This window comes from Vicia villosa, linkage group LG2 (genome assembly GCF_029867415.1).
Source record: "Vicia villosa cultivar HV-30 ecotype Madison, WI linkage group LG2, Vvil1.0, whole genome shotgun sequence".
Classification (NCBI taxonomy): Eukaryota; Viridiplantae; Streptophyta; class Magnoliopsida; order Fabales; family Fabaceae; genus Vicia; species Vicia villosa.
This window is the reverse complement of record NC_081181.1, coordinates 201,152,199-201,177,110: the sequence shown is the minus strand read 5'-3', so window position 1 is coordinate 201,177,110 and position 24,912 is coordinate 201,152,199. Positions and strand designations below refer to the sequence as shown.

The 24,912-nt window shown below is 30.9% G+C and overlaps 2 protein-coding genes across 41 annotated transcripts; one reads left to right on the top strand and one right to left on the bottom strand.

Moving 5' to 3' along the window:
- The first annotated feature begins 10,806 nt into the window (after positions 1–10,806).
- Positions 10,807–14,797, top strand: LOC131653592 (dihydrodipicolinate reductase-like protein CRR1, chloroplastic). 40 transcript variants are annotated; one of them, XM_058923804.1, is made up of 10 exons: positions 10,807–11,728; positions 11,948–12,055; positions 12,161–12,329; positions 12,419–12,517; positions 12,690–12,781; positions 13,644–13,691; positions 13,896–13,991; positions 14,115–14,231; positions 14,299–14,394; positions 14,572–14,797. In XM_058923804.1, the coding sequence occupies exons 3-10, from the start codon at positions 12,200–12,202 to the stop codon at positions 14,680–14,682; spliced, it is 789 nt and encodes a 262-aa protein (XP_058779787.1). In that variant the 5' UTR covers positions 10,807–11,728; positions 11,948–12,055; positions 12,161–12,199; the 3' UTR covers positions 14,683–14,797. The 40 variants fall into 40 exon arrangements, with proteins under 40 accessions (XP_058779787.1, XP_058779786.1, XP_058779808.1 ...); XM_058923803.1 differs by having other exon boundaries at positions 11,943–12,055; XM_058923801.1 differs by having other exon boundaries at positions 10,808–11,728; positions 12,143–12,329.
- Positions 14,798–16,483: 1,686 nt separating this feature from the next.
- LOC131653591 (peroxidase P7-like) lies at positions 16,484–18,678 on the bottom strand. The gene is made up of 3 exons (XM_058923786.1): positions 18,384–18,678; positions 18,071–18,262; positions 16,484–17,311 (listed from the first exon to the last, which is right to left on the bottom strand). The coding sequence occupies exons 1-3, from the start codon at positions 18,591–18,593 to the stop codon at positions 16,757–16,759; spliced, it is 957 nt and encodes a 318-aa protein (XP_058779769.1). The 5' UTR covers positions 18,594–18,678; the 3' UTR covers positions 16,484–16,756.
- Between the last annotated feature and the right edge of the window lie 6,234 nt (positions 18,679–24,912).

The following is a 24,912-nucleotide window of genomic DNA, read 5'->3' as shown; positions in this document are numbered from 1 at the left end:
CTAATTTTCTAACTAAGAATAAAAAACTTTTTTTAGTTGAATTAGAAAAATAAAATGTAAATTGAACTAGCGGTGTACAAATAAAATAGGGCTTGCAAACAGCAATAGACCAAGGCCCAAATGTAAGTCTGACCCCATGAAAAGAGTCAAAGTTGACTCAAGTAGAGGAGCCAAGTGGCAGCATGGGTTGCATAGCATTTGATCAAATAGCTGGTCAAAGGATCAAAGGGGGTCGGATACTGACGAGTGGCGAAGAAAAGAAAAAAAATAAAATAAAAATAAGAGAGAGAGATTCGTGATTTATCGTTTGGCCATTCCTTCTCTTTGCTATTTTCTCTCATCTTCCATGTTTATCACTTCTTCCATGGCCATTTTCAGAGAAACAAAACACAGATAAAAAACTAACTAAAAGCTATCAAACAAAGTACCGCTCTGTTCCAATTCTTTTCCCAGATTTGAATCCTTCTCTCAAATTCGCTCAATTCCCAAGAACATTGTTTAATTTCAAAATAAAAAAGAAAACACTAAAAGTGTGTTTGGATGAAACATTTTAATAAGGTAATGTGATGTTTTAAGGTAATTTAAAATGATTTGTACAATATTTATTGTTTGGATATAAAAATGAAGAATTGTTAAAATATTGAAATTTATGGAGTATTTTATATAAGCTAAATTTAATTATTTTGAAATGACACAAAATATTAAAGAATTTGAAATTTCTCTCATACTCCATATGATGTATTTGTTACTATTATTTTTTTAAATTTTGCAAATTGATCCTTATATTTTCTAAAATTATAAAATTGACCATACAATTTTTCAAAAAATTATAAATTGGTCCTTAATAATTTTTAAAATTTACAATTTGGTCCTATAAATTTTTAAAAATTGTAAATTGATCCTTACTTTTTAATTTTTTAATTTGATCTAAAATATTTAATTTTTATAAAAAATGACCCAAAAAATCTAACAATGAATTATCTTAATATTCCGTCCAAACAAAATAATTTAAAAATGAATGAATTTTAATTGAATCATTTAAATTACTTTGAATTTTAAATTTTTTAAAATTTTCAATTACCTCATCCAAACACAGACTTGACAAAAATCCATTGTTTGAATAAAAACATGGAGAATTGTTAAAAGGGTTAATACATATTTCCCCCTGCCATATAGGCGTCTTTTGGAAAACTCCCCTAAAAAAAAGTTGTATTCTCTCATTTTTTACCTTCATCACATCTAGTCACCAAAAAAACTAATGTGACAGTTTTATTTTTTATTTTTTGTGAGAATCGAACCCACACACTTTCCTTTACATCAAGACCGACCTATTCGCTGGCTGGGAGTTGTGTTTAGATATGGGATCACATTCAATAGTTGTTATATCATTTTATTGAATATTTCATTTAAATGAAATATATCATTACGTTAAATGGAATATATTATTGAATATGTCATTATCATTAGATATAATTTACGTTAAATGTATTTAATATTTATCATAAAAAATATGTGTTATTATAAAATCATTAGATATGATTTACGTTAAATATATTTGATATTTTTTTTGGAGCAATATAAAACTTTTATTAATCCAAAAACCTTGAAGTACAATCCGATCCCAAAGGATCCAGGAACCAAACATTCATCTAGTCCTCAAAGCTTAAACAATACAAAGATTTTCTATATTGATATGGTTGGCCAATTTCCTATACCCTATACATCTCATTGCTATAGCTTCCTTTATCCTATTAGTAACTGTATCATCCAATGTGTGTTGATTGAAAATCACATCATTGCGCAATTCCACACAGCATAGACAGTTTCAGTAGTAGCGGTTTTAAGTATGTCTCTCCTCCATCCTTTCTTTTTTCGTTTCTGCTATAATCCAAGCTTTTTCAATCATCCAGTTCGCAGGGCCCCTGTTGTAACCAATCCAAGTCAGAATTTGCTTCCATATCCCATTTGTTACACTGCACTCAAACAATAGGTGGTCCATTGTTTCTTCCACAAAGCAAAACACACACTTAGGTTCAACCTTTATGCCATATCTGATTAGCCAATCCTTAGTTTGAAGCCTCCCCCTAAAAGTAAGCCACAATATAAACACTGCTCTAGGTCTTGCATAGTTGGAGAAAAACACCTTCCTCCAATTCATTTGGTATAATCCTCCTCTCAATTCTTTGTACATTTTTTATGTAATAAACCTGTCTCTTTATGCAGCAGTTTGTCAATACCGCGTGTGTTGCACTTGTTACCTCACTTTAAGGATTCTCTTTATCATCCATGAGCAGTTGTGAGGGTGTTGCCACTGCATTACATCCTGATTCTTGAGGTAATATGCATTCAGCCATCACACCCATAATTTGTCAGCTTTTGACTGGATGTTCCAAAGAAGTTTTGCAATTGTAGCTGCATTCTAATTACATAGATCAATTATGTTCAGGCCACCAGCATTTCTTGGAGTGCAGATGCTATCCCAGGCTACAGGGGCCTTGTAGCTTCTATCCCCTTTGCCACTCCAAAGAAAATTTCTGCATAGTCCTTCAATGTGATGAATAACCTTCTTGGGCAGTGGGAACACCTGCATCCAATAGGCAGTTATAGAGAACAAGACACTCTTTATAAGCTGACACCTACCTGCATAGCTCAAAAGTTTTGAAGTCCATTGTTGAATCCTTTGAACAATTTTTGCTATGAGAGGTTGGCATTGCACAATAGTAAGTCTTCTGCTCGAGAGAGGCACTCCTAAGTATTTGAAGGGGAGGACACCTACATCAAATCCAGTAGCAGCACAGATTTGTTGTTGATCATGCTCCATGGTCCCTCCAAAATATAGTTTGCACTTTTGAGGATTCACTTTGAGACCTGTTGCATCAGAAAACTTATGAAATTATGTCATAATAGCTTGCACAAAGTTAACATCTCCTCTGCTAAACAAGATTAGGTCATCAGCAAATGTTATATCAATAAGTTTCATCTTTGCACACTTGGGATGATATCTGAACTTTGGCTGGCTATGCACTTTCTTCAAACTTCTATGTAAATACTCCATGATAAGTACAAACAAGAGAGGTGAGATTGGGTCACCTTGCCTAATCCCTCTCTTGGCTTTCACAATAGCACTTCTATGCCCCTGCACAACATATTTATAGGACACATTGGAGATACATATCATAATCCAGTTAATAAATCTAGATGGGAAGCTCAACTCTCTCAAAATGCCTTCAAGAGTGGAAATATATTTGATATTTATCATGAAATATATTTCATTTAATATAAAATTTACGTTATAAAATTATTAGTTTATTTTAATAAATAAGAAATATCTAACTAAACAACTATATAAATATTTCTATTTGCATAATAATATATAACTGAAAATATACTTTTATTATAAAAAATATGTGTCAAGCTGCTTTCATCCCTGGCCAACAAATTCATAATCACATCATGTTTGCTTATGAAATCATAAAAGGCTATGGCAAAAAACATGGAACACCTAGATGCATGATGCAGCTGGACCTCCAAAAGGCCTATGACATGGTTGATTGAAATGCTCTCAAATGCATAATGATGGAGATGGGATTCCCTAATAGATTCATTGAGTGGACTATGGAAACGGTCACTACTGTATCTTATGTTTTTAATGTCAATGGGCAAATGACTAGAAATATGAAGGCCTGCAGAGGGATTAGACAGGGGGATCCACTATCCCCACTGTTGTTTGTGGTGATGATGGAGTACCTTAATAGGCTTCTTGTCAAAATGCAGAATAATCCTAAGTTTAATTTCCACTCAAAATGTAAGAAGTTGGGCTTGACAAACTTAACATTTGCCTATGATATATTTCTATTCTGCAGGGGTGATGTGGATTATGTGAATTTGATGATGCAGACTGTTAGCATATTCTCCAACACTACAGGCCTAATTGTTAATCCTCAGAAATGTAAACTGTTTTGTGGGGGGATCCATGAGGAGGCCAGAGTTGCAATCAGGAAGATCACTGGCTTTAAGAATGGGCAGCTGCCAGTGAAATACCTGGGGGTGCCATTGACAAGCAAGAGAATGAGTATCACTCATTATTTACCTCTGATAGAGAAGATCTTAGAGAGGGTGAGACACTGTACTACTAGACTCCTCAGTTATGCTGGGAGAGTTCAGGTTATCCAAAGTGTTGCTTGTGCTATAGCCCAATACTGGTTACAATGCTTCCAAAAATGCTGATGTGTCTTTTTTAATTATTTTTTAATTATTTTAAATGCCACGTTGGCATTTTATTTATTATTATTTTAAGTTTGAAAATTTTATTTGTGGCAAATTTCTAAAATTTTTGTGGACAATGGGAACTGAACCCATGACCTCTTGATTGAAAGAGAGAGGCTACCACTATGCCAATCAACTTGTTTTGTTTTATTTCTCAACTCAAATGTATCAATTACATAATACCTCTTTTTCCAAACTTGAAAGGACTAGTATTCCAAACTTAATTTATACTGTTTTTAGACTCTATATAAATTGAAAATAATGTTTTAAAAAATTAATACGAATTTAAATAACATAAATATGAAAATTAAAATATTTAATAAATTATAAATAATATTCTTTATAACGAAAAAATATTTTTTAAATTGGAAATAAGGTTTCAAATTTAAATGTGAGGTCTAAATGTGAAATTTAAATAACATAAATGTGAATTAAAAATAATTTGTAAATTATAAATTTTAGTAATATAATTATGAATTAATGGACTAAAATTCTAAAATTAAAAATAATAGTTTATAAATTAGAAATAATTTCCTTGTGAATTAAATAATTTTGAAACTAATAAACTAGTAACAGTATAATATTAAATAATGGTTTATATAACAATATTAAATAATAATTTTAAAACTATTAAATAATAATTTTGAAACTATTAAATAATGGTTTATATAACAATTTTAAATAATAATTTTGAAACTATTAAATAATTCTGAATTAATAATAGTTTATATCGTACAATTTATAAATTAATAACAGTGTAATATTAAATAATGGTTTATATTAATTATTCAAAATATTTTCTAATATAATTAGTTTCAGAATTATTTAATTCACAAGGACATAATTTTGAATTTATAAAATATTATAAACTATTATTTTTAATTTCAGAATTTTTGTTAAATGATTTTGAATTAAATACTTTATATATAATTAGTTTCGAAATTATTTAATTCACAAGGATATTATTTCGAATTTATAAAATATTATAAACTATTATTATAAAATAGTATAAATTAATTTATTATACTAGCTGTTTCAAAATTGGAAAAAGAGGTATTATGTAATTGATACATTTAAGTTTGAAAATAAAATAAAACAAGTTTATTGGCCTAGTGGTAGCACTTCTCTCTTTCAATCAAGAGGTCATGGGTTCAATTCCCATTGTCCACAAAATTTTGCAAGATTGTTCATATATGCTGTAAAAAAATTTAATTAACCCCAAAATTTTCAAAATTTGCATATAAGTCCTTAATAATTTCTAAAATTTTAAATTGGTTCCTAGAAGTTTTTAAAAATTGTAAATTGGTTTCTATTTTTTATATTTAAAATTTGACCCAAAAGTTTTAAATTTTTTGAAAATGCCCTAAAAAGTTTAACAAAAAATCATTTTAATACTCCATCCAAATAAAAGAATTTAAAATTAAATGAATTTCAATTGAATAATTTAAATTGCTTAGAATTTTAAATCTTTAAAAATTCACAATTACCTCATCATAATAAATTTTAAAGCTAAAAAAACAAAATTAAATGGTGATTGAACTCAGTGTCATCAGTTGGGGTAAGGTTTTCATTCAGTACAACATGAGGAATATTATGGTATAAAAAGAACTAACGGGATACCTGTGCGTTCGCACGGGTACTTATTTGATATACGCACGTTTTCGTTTTTAAAATTTATGTGGGGAAAAAAATTATTTTACGAAAATAGTTTATTATTTTAAAAAAAAGGACATATTTTTTAAATAAAAACAAAATTATTTTACAACAATAATATATATTTTAATTTTCTAAATATTATCTTAAAAAATATTCTCTCTTAAATTGTAACTAATTCCAAAATAAAAATATTAGTAACATAAATAATTAAAAAACAACACATTTTCTCGTGTTTGGATTCATCTATTATTTTAAAAAAATTTATTTTTTATTTTCTTAATTATATAAAATATGTAATAACTCGTGGATTCGCACAAATTCTGATCTGGACACCCATCGTATAGTATCACGGGTACTGGTGCATTACGCGCATATGATTCGATTGTATTATTTTTCCTATATAAATGTTATTTTTGATTTGCCATTATTTACAAAAATAATTGAATAAATAGTAAACTTGTTCCTGTTTTTTATCATTTTTTTTATCAATAACTTCTTTTTTTTTTCATTGGATAAAATTTTCATATCAAGAGAAAATAATATTTATTAAAATTTTAAATTAATATAATTTTTATGTTTGAATCAATAATTATATTAGTTTTATTTTTGTGATATACAGTAATTAAGAATATTTCATATATAAATATTATTTTTGAATCAATATTATTATTTTTTCTTATATAAATATTTATTTGGAATTATTTACACAAATAATTGAGTCAATAGTAAACTTGTTGCCATTATTATTTAATTATTTTTATCAATAACTTCATTTTTCCTACGGCATAAAATTTTCATATTAAGAGAGAATAAAATTTATTAAAATTTTAAAAAAATATAATTTTCATATTTGAATCAATAATTATATATTAGTTTTATTTTTGTGATCATAAAATAATTAAGATTACTTCATATTATCATACAATTTTAATACTATTTAACCCATATATTACTTATGTATTTATTCTACATCACAATACTAAACTTTATACTCTTACCAATTTTTATTTATAATACATTATGTTTCATAATCTTTCATTTTTAATGTATTTGACCCGTATTATCTTATACCTCATTCTATTAGTATTTATATTAAAGTTCATTTGATTCATTTATATTGTAGGATCATTTTGTACCAAAAAAAAGATTTTATCATTACTGATTTAATTATATAAATTTCAATTAATAACTTACTATATATTTTATAACATAAATAAGATTACATGAATAAAATATTTTTGTAACATTTTCATTTATCATAAATAAAATTCAATATCATTTATTTTATCTTAATATGTTATAATATTTATAATTTTATATGATATATTATATTTTAAAATATAATAAAAATATCATAGATATTATAATAAATAGTTTTTTTTTAACTTTTTTAATAACCAAATATAGATAGTAAACGTGAAAATAAGATAATTTTTTTAAATATGATATGAAAAAGATAAATTTGAAGTGTATCATACATTTAATTTAAATATTTTTTTTAAACTATTGCTTTTTATTTTTATAAATCTTAAGATTATACAAATCACCTAATTTATAAAAAAAATATTATTTTGAATTATAATTTGAAATGTATATATAGAATAGATTAAAAAGAAAATATTTGAATAGAAAAATGAAGTGTTATTTTTGAGCAAAAAGTTTCGTGCACATTTTAATAAGTTAATATTGCACTTAAATAATTAGAATTAAAAGAATACAAAAATATAGAATCAATTCTACTTGAAATTACCTCATTTAATAATTTCTTTATGTAAAACTATTTTTAAATTATAAAACATCCTTCAAATTTTAACCCCAGATTCACTCAAATCAACTAAAATCAAATAATAAACAAAATTCAAGTATAAATAGACAATTATATTAACCAAAGATCTCTAAACTTTTCTCTCCTCTAAACTTTTCTCTCTTTTCATTATTCCAATCTCTAAACTTTTCTCTCTTTTCATTATTCCAATCTCTAAACTTTTCTCTCCTCTAAACTTTTCTCTCTTTTCATTATTCCAACGTAGGGGTGGTTTTTGGCCATTTTTGGCTAGAAATCACCCCTCCCTCAACACCGTTTTCTTTCTCTTTTTATTTAAATAAGTGGTTATCCATATAAATTTGCTTCTTCTTTTGTGTGTTTTTAAGTTTTCATCGTCTTGTGCGGTGTTTGTTGGTTTTCCCGTCTTAGTACGGTGTTTGTTGGTTTTCCCGTCTTAGTACGGTGTTTGTTGGTTCAGATTGACACATTTACTTCAAATCATTGCAGATTTGAGGAAGACTTGGGCGTCAATGTTGCAGATCCAGAAGTATGAATATTCTGGTGACTTTTATTTTGTCATATTTGTAGGCACTTTCAGTTTGCCGTTGTATGCTATTAACCTAGGTGTTGCAAGATTGTTTGCAGATTCACCTTTTTCCGTTTTTAGCGATCTTGAATTTGTAATGATCGATGTATTTTTCAATTTGAATGAATGAATATCTTTTTAGTCAAAAAAAAAAGTATAAATAGACAATTAACCTTTATTATTAATTATGACGATATCATAAAAACTATATTGATATAGTTATTAATAATTACTATAAACAAATTTTTTCGATTTTTTTGATTAAAATTAACTCAATTTTCCAAAGAGGAAGAAAAATTCAATCTTCTGCCAATAAATTTCGAATAAAATAATAATTTCTAAAAAAACTACCTAATTGAACCAATTTAAATAAAATATTATATATATTTCTAATCATAATTGAATTTAATAAAACTCTTATAATCAAATATTTAAGACAAATAAAAATCAAATTAAGTGTGACATATTATACCTTTTCTTTAAGACATGAGCCGTTTATATTTATGGGCTTAGATTTTGGATTTGATTTAATTCCACATTCAATAAAACTTACATTTTAATTCGGGTATAAGTTTTATTTAATGTTTTTAGTTTTTAAAATTTTTTAATTGGCTTTTCTCTTTTTTTTTTCTTATAAATTTATAAAATGTGTTCTTAAAAGAGAGTAACATTTTATTTGTATAAAATATTAAATGCGGTTCGAGACTTGGCATCGAGAAAAAAAATTAAATTTTAATATTTAAGCTTTAAAATCATAAAAGTAATTACAAATTGAAGATAGTAGTGAAAAAAGTGAATGGAGACCAAGAACGCCGAACACACCAAAGCAGCTCTTCCATCCACATTCCATCCACATAGTAAAAAAAACAATTGTATGCCACTGCCACCCTGCCAAAAGAGAAGGAAGAGCCAGAAGAGTTATTTAAGATATTTCTTTATTTTTGAAAGTATAGAAATGTCAACAAAATTATATCTTTTAAGCCATCGAAAAATCCGAATCCCTAATCACATTTATGCATAATTAATAATTAGTAATCAGTGTAAATAAGGAGGCTCCCCACAAAGGATCTTTTGGTGTATAGAGGTGTTAACTTAACTTCAGGCTCCCCACAAAGGATCTTTTGGTGTATAGAGGTATTAACTTAACTTCTACTAATTTAAAGTGTGTTTTTTGTGATATGCATTTGGAAGATAGGGACCATATTTTCTTCAAATGCGGTGTGATTAAATATGTTTGGAATGAAATGGCTAAGTGAGTGGATTTTCCGGGTTGGAACTCGGAGGAGTGTATTCCTTTTTTTATGGAATGGTATTCGATGGGCCGTAGAAAAGGTATTAAAAAAAGGTAAATTGGGGGTGTTTTGGTTAGCCATTTCTTGGGTTATATGGTTGACAAGAAATGGTTTTTGCTTTAGGAATGAGGAGTGGAATGTTAATAATATGATTTGGAATATCAAGATTTTGATATGGAGATGGTCATCTATAGGCGATATTGCTCATCCCAATTGTTGTTTTTACGATTTTGTCAAGGACCCGGTGTCTTGTATGTCGTAATTATAATTGGTTTGTAATATTGTATTTTGACGGTTTAATTCCGTTCTCTGTGTAACAAGGTTGGAGAACCCTTAGTTCTCAGTTTATATATTCTTGCTTACACAAAAAAAAAACATCATGATAACTGTATAGAACAACTCAATCATAAAAAATTAGGTCACCTCTTTATCAAGAACAAATATTTCAAAATGTTCTGGAGATGATTTTCCACTTATGGCACTACTAGAAATACTCGATTTACCTGCGGAAAAATTTCCGCAGGTATACCTGCGGATTTTCCTGGGACTTTATTAAATAAAATTAATTTTCCTGCGGCTTAAGAATTGGCAGAAAATTCCGCAGGTATACCTGCGGATTTTGCTGCGGAATATATATTTTAAACAAAAAACCAAACTATAATACAAAATCCGCAGGTAATTCCACAGGAAAGTTTCCTGCGGATTTTGCTGCAGATATTTATTATATTAAAACCAAACTATAATAAAAATCCGCAGGTAATTCCGCAGGAAAGTTTCCTGCGGATTTTGCTGCAGATTAATCATATTTAAATGTTTTCTTTAAATAATAGTAATTTTTGTTTAATTTTTTTTTAAAAAATTAATCATTATTTTTTCTATTTTATTAATTATTTTTATGATGATTTTATTTAGTTTAATTTTTAATCCTTATTTTTTTATGTTATTAATTATTTTTGTGGTGTATTTAAGTAAATTTTTAGTTTTAGTTTTTAATGAAACAAAAGGTATGAAAATTTGTATATATATTTATATATTTATGTAATTCTTCAATTTGTTGTAGTTTAAGAAGAAGTATAAATACTTGTAAAAAAAAAGAAGAAGTATAAATTATAGTTTAAAAAATATATGGTAACAATTAGACTGTAATAATTATCATTTAAGTTTTGGAAGCAAAAATGGAACTCCCAACCTAACACATTTTAAACCCATGATTCTACCACTAAAACATTATCCTCAATTGTTATTTCTCTAAAACAAAATTTATATATACTCTTATATTGTTTTACTTTATTGTATAATAAAACAAAATCAATTGAATTTAACTTGAACGTAAAACAAAAAGCGCGATTGAACAGAAAACCAACCTAGAAACGCTCCACCGATTGAAAATTCACAACCACCGATTGAAGATTCACAACCACCAAAAACCTAGATTCACAACCATGGATTGAAGATTCACAACCACCGATTGAAGATTCACATCCACAGAAGTTATTCTCGCCGTTCTTCTGAGTACGTAGACGACGACGGTGATTCTCGCCATTCTTCTAGCACGCTCTATTAATTGAATTTTTGTTGTTTCGACATGACTGTTGCAAAAATCTCTTGAAACATGGAGCTTTTTATCTTGCACACATAGTGTTTGATAAAAGCTCTCAACCAAGTCCTTTCTTTTTCTTTTGACGCTGGATTTTTGTGTTGTTGTTATTATTTGTTGAAGGTGATGGTTGTTAGTTAACAGTAGTTTGTTTTGTTTGAAAAAAGAGAAAACTCATGTGAGGAAGGTGATGGTATGAGATATGGTTTATGTGAGTATTGGTGTGGGGGCTGTGTTCAAAGTAGAGGAGAAGTGATTTGTGCTGAACAACAACTGCAGGTTGTTTTTCACGGTTTCAATTGCCTTCACTGAGTTTTTTTTGGTTAGTTTTTGTGTGTGAAAATTAGATCTGTTATGCTTTTGTTTTGTGCATGGTGTTCTGACTGTTCTCTGTTTTTGGTGGATTTATTTGGTGTTTTGATGAAGAACTTTTTAAAGCCAAACTAGGAAAATGTGTTTATAAGCTTTAGTTTTCAGTGGATTTATTTGGTGATGGTTCAATTCAGAAGCTTGATGTTCAGAAGCACTTGAAGAATTTGAACAGGCCACCAGTTAAGTCCATCAAGGTAGTGCCACTCTTTTTCTTAGCTTTTTGTTTCCTTTTTACTCTGTTACTTTTTCATTGATTACATAATGGTTTTTTTCTCTTTTCTAATTGGGATTTGTAATAAAGAAAACTTTTTTGGGTTTTAAAGGAACTTTAATCCTTGGGAGTTAGGAGGTTTTTTTAGTCTTTTTTACTAGAATAATGAACAACCTCAGCTATTGTTCTCAATTTAGAGCAGGATCTTAGTGGAAGATTCCTTATTCAATCTGTTAGAAATTGTCCTTGGGAGAGAGGGTGAAGTCCTGTGTTATTAATTTTGTAGTTCTGTCAAAGGCCAAAAAATGAGGTACTAAATTATGTTTTATTAATTTTGCCGTCGGTTAGAGTTCTGTCAGTTATGGTTCTCTCTAATTCAAGAGGTTAGTCAATGTAGTTACAACCAATTGTGAAGGAACCATTCACCACCGTCGAACCTTCTCCGGCAGCAGCAATGGCGACTCGTGATGGCGGTATCAAGTCTTCATCAATTAATGGTGTAAAAATGTACACAATAGCTTCACAGCAATCCTCACTTGCTTCATGGGTTCCAACTAAAGAGCAATCTCGCCACCCTGTCAAAAGTACTTCTCTTCACCTTTTTCAATTCTGTTGCACTTTTCCTTTTCCTTTTCCCTAATTCATTGTTTGTTTTGTTTTCGTTTTCCGTTAGGTTGTACTCAAAACGTGCAGCTTATTGAAGACTTGAGGTTCACTACTGCAACAACAAAGATTAAAGCAACTCTTGATAGCGAGTTTGTCATTGCTTCAGGTGAACTAGTAGCGATTAATTCAGCGCTGTTACTTGAATTTGTGTAGGATATTCAAATTTGTTAAGTATTTGATTTGATGAAACCATAGGCATTGTGATAAATTAGGAATTTGTTAAGGATATATATTAGGTCAAAATTCATGGCATTCATGTTGTTGATTCAATATTGAAGGTATATATCCGCCGCAAGTAAAGGTTTATGAGGTCAGGGAGTTCGGACTGAAATTTGAAAGACATTTGGATTCAGAGATCATTGATTTTCAGGTGCTTTCATTATAATTACTGAATTGGTTCATGTGGCACTGATTGCCAATTCTCCATTGATGTGTTTTAAAGTTGTGTTTATATCTAGGTTTGTGAATACCAAGGTTTCTTCCTTAGGCTTTATACATCTATAATACATATTGCTCTTGAAATATAATGTTTTATGCCCAGAAAAAGTTAATTATCACATTGACGTGTTTTGTGGAGCATCTAGGTTTCATATACATTGGTGATGATGACTATGACGACGATTGGGAAGTTGTGGAGAGTACTGAATTGAACGAAGCTTTCAGCACGACAACTGCTTTTGTTGCTGCCGCCGCTGCCGATCGTCTCTCTAAAAAGGTTTCCACTTTCCAAATGTGATTTCTAATAATGAGTTTGAATTGTTATCTCCGATGGAATCATTAGAATATCATTGCTATGACAGTATAGAACAAGAACATGGGTTACCTATAAAGCATTTGAAAAAGGTTACTTTCCTTTATGGATATATGCCTATGCAAAAATGTAAAATCTCCTTGTCTTGGTACTTAAAGAGAATAAGTTAAATGGTACTCTACCAAATAGTTTAGGACAACTTTCTAAGGTGTCATACTTATATGTTTTTCCAATCAGTGGACAAACATGATAATGGAATACCATTTTTCATTTTATTACAGTTTCTTTTAAAATTATTTTTTTAATTTAAATAAATAATTCAATGCCATTTATTTATGCAGTTATACGTACTGTCCCACTGTTGTTGATTTCATTAATTATCTCGCTAAGTGTTGTCGCATGCATATACTTAAAACAGGATCTCCAAAAGCATGCTGATTTCATTTCAAATTAAACTATAATTATATTTATTCTTTTGTAGGTACTATTCACTAACATGAGTGCTTATGAAGATTATATGACACATAAGGTAAACAATAAAATATATGAGAATAGGTTTCTCATTCATGATTTAATCTTTCGCTATTTCTTATTTACAATCATTGACTCATAAACTTATAAAGTTACTGAAAGTAAACTTGCAACCATCACCATCACATTTAAATATTGTTACTACTCACATGCATATAAATTGAACTATTAATTCTACATTAATTGATCCATTTTTCACTAGGCAACAACATTTGGCATGAAAAGTGTCATTTACGTATCACAAATCAAATCAGATACGGTCGCAGCATTATCTGCATTCTGTGATAAGGCCACCATGGTGAGCAACGGGTGAGACATAAAAAAGAAAAAAAATACTAATCAATAGTCCACATTTGAATAGAAAATCATGCATCTTTAGGTTAAACCTGCTACTAATCCATTTGGTTAACTATAATATCAGGGTGTTTTGGTTGCTCCAACTCTTTCAATAGGATCAATATTATTACAGCAGGCTGCAATTTCAGCTTCTTTTCACTACCGCAACGTCGAAATCGTGGAATCCAAGGATAATGCAAATGTAATAGTTTATGTTTTTCTCTATAGTTACTTAACATTACATCAATGCTCAACCATATTGCGAACAGGATCTTCCATCAGCATATGCAAACCATATTGCGAACAATCTCTTTAAGCTCGGTGAAATCTATAACAGAGAAGAAGATTCCTCAACAGATGTTTTGGTAAGAACAAAAACACCTTTAGTTCATACACAAAATCAATACAAATAGTGTGAGATAGTATATAACTTGTTTCAGTTATTTGTTACATGAAAAGGCAAGGGGTCAAGTTTTGGGAGATGGAATTCGTGTGCATAGTTTGGGTCCCTTACTAAGATTTGTTGCACTCTAACTTTTCAGGTTTTGCATTCCCTTGAACTCTTACAAACTATGCCGCCAAAAAAGTCCAAGAAGAAGAATATATCTACTCAACATGAAGAAGTCACTCAACCTTTGAATTTTGATTTGTAATTTTTTTTCTTTTTGACTTGGTTGACAAATGATTAGTAATAGCTTGGTTATTTGAATCATTTTTAGTAATGTGACTATATAAGTATTTGTTACGTAACAAATTTAACAATTTGAATGTCTTATTTAAATTCAAAACATTATAAATTATAGTTGTATTTTTATATTATGGTTATTTTAATATATAATCTATAATGTTTCAAAAAATTAATAAAACAAGAAAATTATATAATTTGAGATAGAAAGTACCTGCGGATTTACCTGCGGAAATTTTCTGCGGATTTACCTGCGGAAATTTCCTGCGGATTTACCTGCGGAATTTTCTGCGGAACTTCCTGCCGAAAATATTACCCACGAAGGTTTTAGCTGGGGACAAGAAACCGCAGGTAAATCCGCAGGAAATGTGTTTCCTGCGGAAATTTAGCTCAAATCCGCAGGTAAATCCGCAGAAAAATAGAGTATTTCTAGTAGTGTGGTGACTCTAAGCGCAATCTTCCATAGTCCTTTTTTGTTGCAAATGTTTTTGACACTTTTAAAGGGTATGGCCATCGATAGAATGAAAACCTAAGAAAAAGCTATATAACATGTATAGAGGAAAGATATAAGAAGAGTATGAAGTTCAAGAAAAGAAAGAAAAAATGTCGTACACCTTAATGGAATAGAAAAAAATAAAAGAAGTATTTTGTAAAAGAAAACTTACAGCTATATAACATGTACAGAGGGAAGTCGTGTATATAAAACAAATGGGTGAACCTACAGAATGAAAATAATTGATTTTTCAAAGACCCATGTCATAATTTTCCAGAAAACGTAGAGAAATTATCAATAAATGAAATTGGGACAACAATTTTAAGACAGAATTTACCCTCAAAAATTCAAATTTTAAGTGTAAAACAAAAATGGTAGTTTAGAGAATTACAGAACATTGAACATATTATTTTTTCTTATATGGTAGATGAGGAAAACGCGAGATGACTTACATACTCGAAGCTAGTCCGACGAAACCGTGACTCCGGCGACCTGCAATGTTCAGGTAGCTCCGAGCTCTCCTTCTCTTTTCGTTTTATATATGTTTTCTGCTTCTTTTACTCCCTCTCTGTCCAAATTCTGGTAGTGCTGTTGTGTTCAGTTGCCTCTATTTGGATTTGTTGCCGTAGCTTCTGCAGGTTTTGTGGAATTTGCAGGTTTAATGGTGGATGGAGGAAGTTGTGAATGATTTTTGTGCAAAGTTTCAGTGTCATTTTCTCGGTTGGGTGTTTATAGAGTGATCAGATGAAAATTCAGAATAGGAATTAGGAGGGGAAAGAGATCAATTAGGATGGAAAAAGTGTGGGAAAATTGTTTAGAGATTAGAGGGAGTTTTGTGAAGAAACAGTGTGAAAATCCTTTGTGATCCATGTGATGTTGTAGGTGCAATTTGCAGCCCTTGATTAAATTAGAATGCAAGGTTGAGATGAATTGTTTTGTAAATTCTATTAGATTTTGACTGGATTTGAAAAGTGTAAATTCTCTTAAAATCATAAAAGATTATTGAACAACTTTGATATTGCACTGGTCCCTATAGATACGATATACACAAAAATACTTTTTTTAGCTAAAACAACTTCAACCGCTGACATCGATATCGATACTGTTATTTACCATTTTTATAATAAAGAATAAATTGTGGTTAATTCACACCGTGCCAACGAAAATATGTGTCACAACATCTTTATTGACTGAAATTGCAAAAGTCTTTATCCGAACGCAACATGACTGCGACAGTTATGATAAGTGTGAAAAAATATACAAGAAAACCTACATGTAAAACAATGCATAATTTGAATTCCAACATAAAATTACATTGATCCAATCATTAATCTTAGTAAAAGAAACAACATAAATATAACAACTTTCTTGTTATTTAGGAATTACAAACATTCAAATTATCAAAGAAGCACCAACAATTACTACAACTGTCATTGTATCCAAAATCCAGTCAACCTTTATGACTTCGACCCTATATTAAATCAATCTTTCCAAAATCTCCAAACAAACATTTATTCAATTGCTAATATACCCTCCAATTCATGATGAATTAATTGACAAGCCTGCAATTCTTTCTAATCTCCCCATTAGTCCCAGTGAGAGGACTGATTCTACTCAACTTTATCATAGCAGCAGCAAAGTCTCTTTTAAAAGCAATAGTATTTCTGCTATAAGTCCTAACCAAAGAAACTTGAGAACCAACACCATTGAAAAGAGCTTGATCAGAATGTAGAAGTCCTTTATTAGCAATAAGGTCACTATAGTAGTTGTTGTCAAAAGTAGTTGGAGTGAGGGAATCTAGAGGTGCCAAATTGGTGTCACCACCAGAGGAAGGACAGTTTGCTTTTCTTAAGGTAGCAAAGTTTGTGTCAATGTTGGTTTCATTGTATATGCGATTTCTGAAAAACTGACACTCAGTTTGACCTATGGTGTGTGCACCAGAAAGGACAGTAAGGTCATTTAATGTTAAACCTTTGTTTCTAAACATTGTAGTGAGGGTTGCAAGGTCAGATGATGGTCCAGGAATTTGACTGTTGGCTGCACTTTGGCTTGCTGTTCTTGCATCTCTTCTTCCAAGTGGAACTATCCAAGTGGGTCCTCCAAGCTAGAAAGAAAAATTAATTGAAACACGGTTACTATTGGAGTATACCCCATAATATAACAAAAGTTGACATTATTCGTTTCAATTATATGTGAGAAAAAGTTAAAAAGAGATAGTGGGAGACATGGTTTGAAAACAAACTCATGCCAAAAATGAAATGACAGGAAAAAAATACTCATCATGTTAGATACTTGAAAATGACTGGATATTGGAATCTTAATTTAAGGTTTCGAAACAATCTCAACAGGAGGAAGAAAATAAAAATCTCATCAAATATATGACTTTTGCAATATGTTTTCATGTATAAGTATTTTTTTTTACCCAATATAAAAAAACACACTAATATTTACTTCATGATTTTAAATTACGAGTCGCATCATGATGTAATATATAGCGGTTGTAAAAGTGTCAACATTTGTATTAGACCGTAATATTGTAGTGTGATAGTAAATCACAATAAAAGCCGTATCATAACACCACAATGGCTGTATCATAGCACCGCAAAACCGCATCAGACCACAACAAATTATAAATTATGCGTTGATCGTAAAAATTATTTGATCTAACTTTCTTTATGTCATAGATTTAATATTCTATGTTCATAATTGACACAACCGCATCAGACCACAAAACTCTTTGGACAAAAAGATATAATATTTAAACACATCTGTATACAAAATGACTAGTGATAGTTTAGATTCAACCTTTGTTACTTTGATTTATGAAAAAATAAAACATGAAACAAAGAAAATGGTAACATACCAGAAATATCCCATCTCTAGCTGCAAGTGCTAGAATATCAGCACAAGAGACAGTGGCGTTACAAGAAGCTTCAACATTGGTTTTAATGGTATCAATCACTTCAAAACCTCTAGCTGAGTTTTTGTTAGGGCCAGCATTCTTCTCACCAGTAAACGTGGCAGTGTCATCCAATAAAATTGATCCATCACATCCCTACCACCATAAACAAACAAATAAAACTCACATGTTAAGAAAAACTACAGTCCGTGACATTAAAGAACAATTAAATAATAACTATAATTTATAAATATATGACATTTGGACATTATCTTACATTAACAAAGCAGTCATGGAAGAACAAACGAAGTATGGAAGCACCAATTCTGGCTTCAGTTTTGATAGCACTGATCATTGTATTACGAACAATAGTTTGAAGACTAGGACAAGTGGTGCCATAGAAGTTATTAACAAGTTGTGCATTGGTGCAACATGCAAAGAGAGAAACTATAGAGAGTATCACAAAGAATTTGGTAAAGGTAGCCATATAGTTAAAACTATAAATGAATATCTTGAATCTATGAAAAGAAGCAAAGGAAGTGTGTGAATGTGAACTGTGAATGAAGAAGCAATGAAAGATTAAGCAATATATATAGGTGAGTGTGACGGTGCATGCATACATAGGAGATTGGTAAGAGTCAGAAAGAAGAGATATGAAAATAATAAAATTGTCACAATTTTCAAACTTGTCTGCTCCATACGCGCTTTATACTTTTTAATTTATTATTTTTTTTATTTTTAGGAGTAATGGGTGGAGAAAATTTGTGAGATAAAGATGAATGAGAATATAGTTGACTTGTCTCATAACAAAACAAACGAAAAAGTTGCAAATAATTGAAGATTGTGAAATATAACAAATGTTAGGGAGTAGGAACCAGTCGTTCCTGGGTCGATATGCATGCTAAAGTGGAAAAAAGTATTTTGTGGTACAATAGTTTTTACTTAAAGCATAAAGCAGTTCTTACAGAAATGTTTAAAGTTCTAATAAGAAAAAAATGGCACGGCTTAAAACTATGATTAATAAACAAAAAGAAAACATGTTTTTGAGATTGTTGGAAATTAAAAAGTAGAAAAGCAGCAAAAATCTCGACGTGAGATCCTGGAGCTACAAAGGCAGTCTGGTGGGTGGCGGTTAGCAGCATCGGTCTTTGGCAGCCGACTAGAAGTCGTTAGGTGGTAGAACCCGATTGTAATACAATAAATACCGAAACTTATAATTAAAGAATTACTCGATAATTTATGGTGTCATGATCAGTCACAGTTTTGCTATATTTTACCAGTCGTCTCTGTTAGTTTTGTGATGTTTGGTTACTAAAATAAGCTAATTCCAGTAAAAATGTCGTCGTTTTATAGTTGTCCGGATAATTGGTTTATGTCAGAGACTACTGATCTTTGTGGGAAGATATTGTGTGTTTTGCAGGTAAAATGGCGAAGAAGTAAATCGAGCACTGATCAGATGCATCTCCTAACATGTGTAAAAGTTAAGAAAAAGACATTTTGCCCAAACGCGTGTCCAGACGCGTCTCCAAGCCTGCCAAGAAGCCAGAAAACCACGCTCCTGCCCACAGGCGTCCCCAGACGCGTCCCACTGAGGCAGGGAGTCTGAAAAATGAGAATCTGCTCCAACGCGTTCCAAGACGCGTTTCTGACCCCACACGCGTGTCCAAACATGTCCAGCCAAAGCCAAAATTGCATCCTCTGGTCACATGCGTCTTCACACGCGTCTTTAGTGGAGGAAAAGCAAGAAAAAACACTCCTCTGGTCACACGCGTCCATGGACGCGTCTCCTGATTCCAGACACGTTTCCACACGCGTCCTCACGTAATATTTTGGGCCTTTTTGTCGGCAAGCCCAGAAACACAGAGATAAAAGGAGGAGAACGCATTCGGACAAGGGTTCGACGAATTTTATAAGAAAACATCATATTTGGAAGACTGGAGAACTCAGTTTCAGAGGAGAGTTTCATGATCCAAGACTACGACACGTCTGAAGATTGATTCCTCCAAAAATTTGTTGTAATGAATATCGTTTCTATCTTAGTTTTATTTTCCGTTATGAGTAGCTAAACCCCCCATTGCTAGGGGGTGACCCTGATTCGGATTGTAATAATTCTGTTATATTGATGCAATGACAATTTAGTTTTCATATCGTTGATTTGTTCTATATCTGTTCTTAATGCTTTATTCGTCGAACAAACAGATTCTGACTGTGTATGAATAATTTAACCGGACGGAAATTATTTGTGGATCTGTGTACGAACATTTGATAAAAAATATAACCTAGAACTAGGGATACGTTATCATAACCAGAATTTCTTGTTTCTTGAATGTTGAGTCATTACAGTAATTATCTATGGCCATACTAATTAGGTGATGGTATCAAAGATCTTTTCACTAAGGACTAGACACTCTTGAGAATCGGTAATCAACTGTTGAGAATGATGTTATTGCATTGATATGATGAAATTGTTACAGGAAGAATCATTCACCGAACCCCTGGCAAGCTACTTATCTCTGTTTATTGTTGATTTATTTTTACTGCTTTTAAATATAATTTTAGTCATTATTTTAAAACATCAAACAAAACCCCCCATGTTTTTTTGTTTAATTGAATTATTATAAAATTTGTATTTCTTACGCAATCCTTGAGATCGATATACTTGGAATTGACCCACTTTATTACTACATCGGTAAAGATAGTGCACTTGCTATTTTTTCGATCATGTCACAACGACAGCCCTTAAACCACTCGAGAACATTTAGCAACATGCAGTGGAAATATAAATAACATACAACACTTGTCATCATACGCTCGTCATACGTTAGGTTTATTGCGGCGGAAACATAATTAAACTAAGTAATAACTTAAGTAATAACAACTCCAAAATTTTAGTCTCATAAAAATTTAATTTTCATAACGTAATTAAAATGGAGTTGTATTGTTCAATTCTCAACAACTTCAAAACTTCAACCAACATGGTATTAAACTTCAACAAATCACAATAAGCAAATACAAACGTTCCCAGCCCCGATGTTACATAATCAGTGCATAACTTCTAGAATAATAATGAAATTAAACGAAAATAACTCCAACGAGCTATCTTTCCCTCACAGCAACAACTTCTAATTCTGGTTATCTATAAGATGTCCATGATGGACATCATTAAAGCAAAGGGGGTGAGAATATACTTGCATAATTTAGCTGTGTAAATAATAAAAGGTAGAATATCACATAACAAGTACACACGCTAATCGTAACAACATCCACACATCAAGTATTCTCATACAAACAACACATCACCAAATGATCATTCATAAATGCAACACCGATGACAATGTACTCAACAAACTGACTCAACATGCATGTGGTACATGTTAATGCGTGAGACACTTTTAGTGAGGAGAGAATACAAAGAATAAAGGAAATAAATATTATATTATTGAATTAAATTGTACAAATAATGATACAGACTATGACTATTTATTATATACAACTTTGATTGGGTTTGAGCTTACACAACTTGGATTATATTTGATATTATTAGATTAGATTATATTTGATATTATATTAATAATATTAATCCCAATAATATCTCAACGAATCTCAATAATATCTCAACATACCCCTTATAATCCAAGTTGTCGAACAATTCTAAAAATAGTCAATCTGAACTATTCCTAATTTCTTTCTCAAATTTAGGAATCTGTCGATCTTCAATCATTTGGTGAAAATGTCGGCCATCTGTGCCTTACTCGAGCAATGCCTAACTTCAAGTTCACCTCGATTTACCTTTTCCCTCAGGAAGTGAAATCTAGCTTCGATATGCTTACTTCTTCCTTGCAGAACTGGATTCTTCGCCAGATTTATGGCTGACTTGTTGTCGATTTGCAACACAAGAGGTTTCTTCACTTCGACCTTCATTTCTTCAAGTACTGATTTGATCCAAATTACTTGACATGCAACATAGGTATATCAAACCAATAATTTTGATTCAGTTCGATTCTTAGTAAATTGAAATGGTTCAGTTCAGTTCGAGTGAATTTTTACTATGATTTAGTTCGATTCGGTTCAGTTTTAATTTTTCTCATGAACCGTACCATAAACAACTCTACTTATATTTACTAGAAACGAAAATTCTGAATGTCGAATAATTTTCAGTCACAAAATAATGTAACAATACGCTAAAAATTAAAAGAAGAATGAAAGTTACATGAGTGAAAATTATTTTCATTATTTGTATTTTTTTTTTAGAATTTTAGATGAATTTAGATTGTGATGAAGATGATGAGGAAAAAGGGGAAGAAAATAAAAATATAAAAAAAGTATTAGGTGTTGATGGTGTAATGTTAGAATTATTAAATTATTAAAATTTAAAAATTTGAAATTTATTAAAATGATTAACTAGATAATATTAAAAAATTAATAAAATTTATGATATTATCTCATATATATCAAAGTTAAAAATTAGCGAAAAAAATTAAGTTGAATTACATAATAGTTTTTTAGAGATTAAAATATAATATTTATTAAATATGGGGTTAAAGGGAAACTTTAAATTAAGTTAAGGAGTTATAAGACTAATTAAAACTTTATTTTCTATATTTTTTATTTTTTAATATTTTTACTCATTTCTTTATTCAAATCAATCGTCTAAAAATTGATATTCATCAATGAATTGCTAGCTGCATGTGATAATCAACAGTCAAGAAAATGCTATCCGTTAAAGATTTGTCATGTGCATTTCATTCCTTTGTCAATTGCGGATTTATTTTGAAAGTTTAATTTTTTTTTTTTTTAAGTTGCATATATTTGACTTGCAATTTTATTGCTTGTTCAACTTTTCCTTTACTATTATTCAAAAAAATTGTTTTATTAAATAAGGTAAAATTATATATTTGTAAGTAGAAGAGATTGCTTTTGCGTTACATGTATCCAGGGGAGGAGCCAAGGCCCAGCTAACCCGGGCAAGCGCCCGGGCTCAACCCCTATTTTCTATGTACTTCCCACAATTTAATAGTCGATTTTTAGACAAAATCAGGGGCAAAATTAGTAAAAATAGGGTGTGAAAATTAAAACAGATGAATAATCAATGGTGTAAAGTTTTTGCCCAGACTGTATAAAATTCCTGGCTCCGCCACTATGTACCTCAATCAATGTATGTACGTTTTGCTGGGATAACTTGGGATGCAAGATTTTGGATGGTAATAAAGAAAGATGAAAATACGATAATTTGACAAATGAATTGTATAAGGTATATTTTTCTATATAATGATTAGCTAATTGAATTACATAAGGAACCTATATATAAACAATAAGAAGCCAATAATCTTAAATAAATGCATAGACAATTTACTATTTTAATTGAATTGTTTTGCAAGTAATTAATTTGCAACACAATTAAACTCATCTTTCTTATGAATTACATTCATATTACTCTTTTTTTACAGCAAGAAACTAAACCATTTCATTAATAATAAGATTGTAAATACAAGTAGGTACATCGTTAAAAACATGAAAACTAGCAAGAGATGGAGCCGCCTTAGCCAAAGCATGAGCAACTTCATTAGCTTGTCTTCTAATGAACTTAACCTGAAAGTTCCTAGTAGAGTGAGTCAGGACCTGATAACAGACTCGAGTAATGGCGCCAAAATCTGAGTCGTTTGGCTTAGGAATAGTCACACTATCCACTACACTTTTAGAGTCCGACTCGAAAACCACATTATCATAGCCAAGGTCTAAAACCCAATTAATAGCAGCTAAGAGTCCAAGAGCTTCGCCGGTATCAACATCAGTAATAGGAGAAAACCATTCCGTCCGAGCTGTAATAAAAATACCCTCATCATTTCTGATACAGGCACCTATACCAACCTTGTTGCTAGAAAAAGATGCATCAATGTTGCATTTTAGCCAACCGGTGGGTGGCTTACACAACTTAGGATCGGTTACCGATTGATCTATAGGAGAAGCTATGTTCCTGGCCTGTTGAGCGTCTCACCAACCTGATAATAGATGCGAACCTCGCAAGCAGATATTATCTGGAGAATCCTCGATTTGATTCCAAAGGGCATTGTTTCTGCTTTTCCAAATACTCCACAAGATAGTAGAAAAGACCGCCTTATTTTCATGAGTAGAGACCTGCAGAAAAGAAAATACAACAGAACTAAAATCTCCTTCGTTGTTGACTAACTGCTGAATAGTTTGCCAAAGCCCCACTTTTTCCCAACAGACAATACTCTTAGGACACTGAAAATATAAATGATTATTATTCTCATAACCATTCCCACATATCACACAACTATCAGGACACCCGACACCTTTGTCAATGAGGCGTGTTCTAGTAGGGACACAATTTCTACATAAGCGCCACAGGAAGTTCTTGACTCTTGGAGGGATCTTCATATTCCAAATTAAATCCCAATTTTTAACAATACGCAGATGAAAGGTGTCTATAGCTTCGTTGACACATTAACGATAGGCACTACGCACAGAAAAAATACCATTCTTCTCAAGATTCCAAAAAACTCTATCCTCATGAACCGCTTCGAATAATGGAGTGTTTGCAATTTTCTGTGCCACTTCTCCACCTACTAACGGATAAATCAAATTCAACTTCCATTGTTTGCCGATTGGGTTAATAAGATTCGAAACTTTGAGATTTGCCACCATCAGATTGTCGGGCCACAAATTAGTAATCGCAGAGCTGTCATATAACCAATTTTGATCCCAAACCGAGATGCACTCGCCCGTACCAATGCTCCACTTGTACCCTCCTCGCACCACAAATTTAGCACTCCAAATATTACGCC

Excerpts from the sequence above, each read along its gene's own strand:
- LOC131653591 (XM_058923786.1), bottom strand. The coding sequence starts at position 18,593 with ATGGCTACCTTTACCAAATTCTTTGTGATACTCTCTATAGTTTCTCTC. Across the intron at positions 18,263-18,383 it reads TCCATGACTGCTTTGTTAAT|GGATGTGATGGATCAATTTT; the intron begins GTAAGATAATGT and ends TTATGGTGGTAG. Across the intron at positions 17,312-18,070 it reads CTAGAGATGGGATATTTCTG|CTTGGAGGACCCACTTGGAT; the intron begins GTATGTTACCAT and ends TTTTCTTTCTAG.
- LOC131653592 (XM_058923825.1), top strand. The coding sequence starts at position 12,200 with ATGGCGACTCGTGATGGCGGTATCAAGTCTTCATCAATTAATGGTGTA. Across the intron at positions 12,518-12,689 it reads CGAGTTTGTCATTGCTTCAG|GTATATATCCGCCGCAAGTA; the intron begins GTGAACTAGTAG and ends TCAATATTGAAG. Across the intron at positions 13,692-13,895 it reads AAGATTATATGACACATAAG|GCAACAACATTTGGCATGAA; the intron begins GTAAACAATAAA and ends ATTTTTCACTAG.